Source organism: Babylonia areolata, chromosome 13 (genome assembly GCF_041734735.1).
Source record: "Babylonia areolata isolate BAREFJ2019XMU chromosome 13, ASM4173473v1, whole genome shotgun sequence".
Lineage (NCBI taxonomy): Eukaryota > Metazoa > Mollusca > Gastropoda > Neogastropoda > Buccinidae > Babylonia > Babylonia areolata.
Window position 1 is genome coordinate 33,102,081 of NC_134888.1, and position 5,000 is coordinate 33,107,080.

Below are 5,000 nucleotides of genomic sequence, written 5' to 3' on the forward strand. Positions count from 1 at the left end.
GCAGTTGAGGGTGACCTTTTCCGGGGCGGGCAGGGGCGGGATGATGTGCATGAACTTGCCGAGCAGGGCCATGACGGCCAGGTGGTCCACGCTGGGGTCGCTCAGCTCCCCAGCCGTCAGGTGAGGCACGATCCCCAGAGTAGCCACTCCGTCCAGGCCTGGGGGGGCGGGGGGGGGGGGGGGGGAACAGGACCAGAGAGGGGGTGGAGGGGGGGGTGGGGGTGGGGGGTGGTCAGTGTGGTTGTGGATACGTGGTTTGAATCTTCAACGTTCCCTACTACTACTACTACTACTACTACTACTACTACTACTACTATTACTTCTTCTTCTTCTTCTTTCTTCTCCCTTCTTCTTTCTTCTTCCTTCTTCTTCTTCCTTCTTCTTCTTTCTTCTTCTTCTTTCTTCTTCTTTCTTCTTTTTTCTTTCTTCTTTCTTTCTTCTTCTTCTTCTTCAGCGTTCCCAAAGTGGTTTGAATGATTTTCAACGTTTTTGTGATGGAAATGGGTGCTGTCTTTCTGTGTGCTAATAATGTCGTATATCTGATAATATATGATAACAAATTGTATCTGGTATCATTTTGTGTGGTCTATGTCAAATACTCTGACTGGTTTTAAACCTTACAAAAAGAAAAAAAACACAGACTTTTTGATTATTTTTTTCTTTTACCCATTGGGCCTAATTTGAGTAGATGCCATTCATCTCAGATTCATGTCATCAATAAAACATGGATCGCATATAAAAGAATATTCAATTGTCTTTTATTGGGTATATGAGTTGTTTGCATGTTGTTGAGAGTCTGATATCGAGTCTTGAATAACGCCAGTTTTGTGATTTTAGCAGAACTCAATATTTTCCGCGAACTGGTAAAAGCTGATTGATACTAAAATAGCCGGAGACAAAGCTCTTATACTGAACAGGTGAATGTTGAAAAAGAATACCACAATTCTGACGACGGAAGCTAAAGGTTGGGTCATTCAGACACCCAGTGGACATCCGAGGGGTCTGTGTAGAGGAGAAGAGAGGACTGGCCGTACTGAGTGAGTTAAAGGTATCAAAGCCTTTTTTAAAGTCCATCGAGGGCAGTGAATCTGTGTCCTTCTTTGATTTAACTCACTCAGAAAGAACAAGGAAGAGAAAAGTGACAGAAACGTACTTCTATACGCACTGTCTCAGATAATGTCAGTGCAGTTTGTGTCATTTCAAAACGGAAGCTTTTTCTGTTCGGATGATAACTTGAAACTGTGTATTGATTCATTTACCTACATGGGGACCGATGGCCGAGCGGTAATAACCCCCAGCCAGGAAGCAAGTGTCCATGGGTTCGATCCCCATGTACTGACCGAATTTTGTGTGTGTGTGTGTGTGTGTGTGTGTGTGTGTGTGTGTGCCTCCACCTCCACTATACCTTGAGTGGTTGGCCTGGGTACTAATCAATCGGTTGTGACGAAAAAAAAGAACAAACTAAGATCCAGTGTATTTATTTATTTATTTTAAATTTTTATTGTTGTTGTTGTCTCTACAATGTGATTAACTACCAGCTTTCTTTTCCAATAATGTAGAAGCGGTTTACTCATTGCTCCATATTATGATAGTATAACGCTACCACTCGCTTTCGCCTCATCCTTGATGCCATTACTGTAATAGTGGACATAATTGATGCTATTGCTGTGTTGCAACTGGTCTCCTTATTATAAATGCCATCTTAAATCAACATGATTACTGCAATCAATAATGTGTAAACATTGATTGATTGAATGATTGGCCAAGTTGGGTTTTTTTTCTTCTGTATTTGTTGATGTTGTTGTTGTTGTTACTGTTTGTTTTTTTTTATATATCACTTTTTTATTTTGTTTTGTTTTTCTCTAGTGGATGCGCCTGTTCGTTTCATATTGTTTGTTTCATACTGTTCTCTGTATTGTATACATGTCTTTGGAAAATTTAAAAACAGTTAAACAAATAATTTCTTTAAAAATTTAAAAGATCCTGTGTGCAGCATGCACTTAGTGACGGGAAAAAAAAAACCACCGCGGCACATGATGAGGGTTTTCCCTGTCAAAGTAATTTTGTAGAAAATCCACATTGATAGTAAAACAAAATTTCAAACACTTGCAGGCAGAGCAAAAGAAAGAAAAAAAAGAAAGAAAGAAAGGTGGCGCTGTACTATGGCGACAAGCTCTTCCCGGAAAGAGCAGCCCCCAATTTCACAAAGAGAAATGTGTTATGACAAAAAAAAGAAAAGAAAAAGAACAATACAATACATACTGTGTTTATATCTATCTATCTATCTGTCTACACACACACACACACACACACACACACACACACACACACACACACACACACACACACACACACACACACACACACACACACACACACACACACACAATGCGATGAGCTCTTTCCGGAAAGAGCAGCCCCCAATTTCACAAAGAGAAATGTGTTATGACAACAACATCAACAAACAAAAAAAAAACAATACAATACATACTGTGTTTATATCTATCTATCTGTCTACACACACACACACACACACACACACACACACACACACACACACACACACACACACACACACACACACACACACACACACACACACACACACACACACATATATATATATATATATATATATATGTGTGTGTGTGTGTTGTGTGTTGTGGAGAATTTGCTGTTGTTATCGCCATTTCATTTTTGTTCCTTTTGTTTCGTTTCTTTTTTTCTTCTTCTTTTTTTTCTCTCCATGTGCCCTCCCCCCCCCCCCCCCAATCCCCTCCAGCCCCCCCCCCCCAACCCACATTGGATCTGTGTGTGGAGGAAATCAACTGTGACCTTGACCCTCGACAGTGACTCACCTTTCTGGCAGTTGCCCAGTTTGTCCGAGCGGTCCAGGTCGGGCCAGCCTGGAATGGTGCCGCCCAGAGAGTGAACCACGGCACACAGGTAATATCCGTCATTCCAGTCCGTCTGCAGGCATAGAATAGAACAGAATAGAATAGAATAGAAAGGAGGAGTTTGTATTATACTCCATGTTTGGTGTTACATATACTTACCATGCCAAACTGATGCAAACTAGGCCTATTGGTTTGCTCTGCTTGGCCAAATTTCGCGCGGCTAACAGTGAAAAGACGGGCCCACCCGCTCTATTACCAAGTGTACAGGGGTCACAAGGAATATTGAGGTGTGTGTGTGTGTGTGGGGGGGGGGGGATAGTAATTAAAAAGGGTACAAACATAAATCGAAAATCACACACAAACACAGATACAGTAGAATTTAGGATACACACATGTGCATATCAATACAAGACCTCGTGCACACTCACACGCACGCACGCACGCACACACACACACACACACACACACACACACACACACACACACACACACACACACACACACACACACACACACACACACACACACACACACAGAGAAATACAGCCAAGGCTGGCGAAATTTGTTCATGAATGTTTCTCTTCTTAATATGTTCATGTTTATGTTTTATTGTGTCTTATAAACTTTAAGGTTTTATGACAATAAAAAGTATTCTATTCTATTCTATTCTCACACACACACACACACACACACACACACACACACACACACACACACACACACACACACACACACACACACACACACACACACACACACACACACACACACACACACACACACACGTTTGAACGGAAGCCACATTTTACATGTGGATGGCGCTGGTGACTAGATCTTCAGGTAGATGGTTGTTGATTGCATAATTCTCTTTAACATCCTGGATTTGTTCGAGAGACAGGGCACAGAGTGCTTTGGGGAAAACGTTATTGGTGAAGTGATTGGCATTGTCATAGGGTTGGTTATTGTTCGTGCAATTTGTGTTATTTCTTCTCTTCTTCTTCGATCGTGGGTTGCAACTCCAACCGTCACTCGTATGTACACGAGTGGGCTTTTACGTGTATTTTACCCCGCCATGAAGGCAGCCATACTCCGCTTTCGGGGATGTGTATCCTGGGTATATTCTTGTTTCCGTAACCCACCGAACGCTGACATGGATTACACGGTGTTATAACGTGCGTATTTGATCTTCTGCTTGCGTATACACACGAAGGGGGTTCAGGCACAAGTAGGTCTGCACATATGTTGACCCGGGAGATCGGAAAAATCTCCACCCTTTATCCACTAAACGCCGTTACCGAGATTCGAACCAGGGACCCTCAGATTGAAAGTCCAACGCTTTAACCACTTGGCTATCGCGCCCGTCTGTGTTATATGAAATTAGATGTTTTTGTTTTCAGATAATACTCTAAACGCAGCATTATCATTTTATTTACTTAATTACAAGTCCGTGATGTACTGTGTAACCTTGCAACATTCATTGTCGCCGTGAATTGTTTGCCTTTTGCCCATTTGTTGTTTTTTTCCCCCCCATGTGCCCCCCATGGGGAGTTTTTGGAGTAAATATTGACTTGACTTGAAAGGCAGAGGTGTTGTTGTCAGCTGCCTGGTCGACTCTCTAAGGTACTTGATTTTGCTGTTGTTGTTGTTGTTGCTTTACTGAAATGGACACTACATCTCCCCTCTGTCCTAAATGGACACAACATCTCTCTTCTGACCAAAATGGACACCATATTTTCCTTCTGTCCCAAACGAACACATCCCCTTATATCCCAAACGCCCCACATCTCCCTCTCTGTCCCAAACGCCTCCCTCTGTCCCAAACGCCCCACACCTACCCCTATGTACCACATCTCCCACAATGTCCCAAACGCCCCACACACACCCTCTGTCCCAAACGCCCCACACCTCCCCCTCTGTACCAAACGCCCCACACACACCCTATGTACCAAACGCCCCACACCTCCCCCTCTGTCCCAAACGCCCCACACACACCCTCTGTCCCAAACGCCCCACACACCCCCTCTGTCCCAAACGCCCCACACCTCCCCCTCTGTCCCAAACGTCCCACACACACCCTCTGTCCCAAACGCCCCACACCTCCCC

The 5,000-nt window shown here is 43.5% G+C and overlaps 1 protein-coding gene across 10 annotated transcripts in view; it reads right to left on the bottom strand.

The window, feature by feature from the left end:
• Window positions 1-5,000, bottom strand: part of LOC143289218 (filamin-A-like) — a 59,303-nt gene that overhangs the window by 35,693 nt on the left and 18,610 nt on the right. For all 10 annotated transcript variants that reach the window (XR_013056210.1, XR_013056212.1, XR_013056207.1 and 7 more), the window contains exons 7-8: window positions 2,859-2,970; window positions 1-158 (exon numbers count right to left, since the gene is read on the bottom strand). The exon at window positions 1-158 is cut by the window's left edge and continues 30 nt beyond it. Coding sequence is in view for 1 of the 10 variants with exons in the window: in XM_076598172.1 (XP_076454287.1) it covers window positions 1-158; window positions 2,859-2,970 (270 nt within the window). In the remaining 9 variants the exon portion in view is untranslated. The remainder of the gene's footprint in view (window positions 159-2,858; window positions 2,971-5,000) is intronic.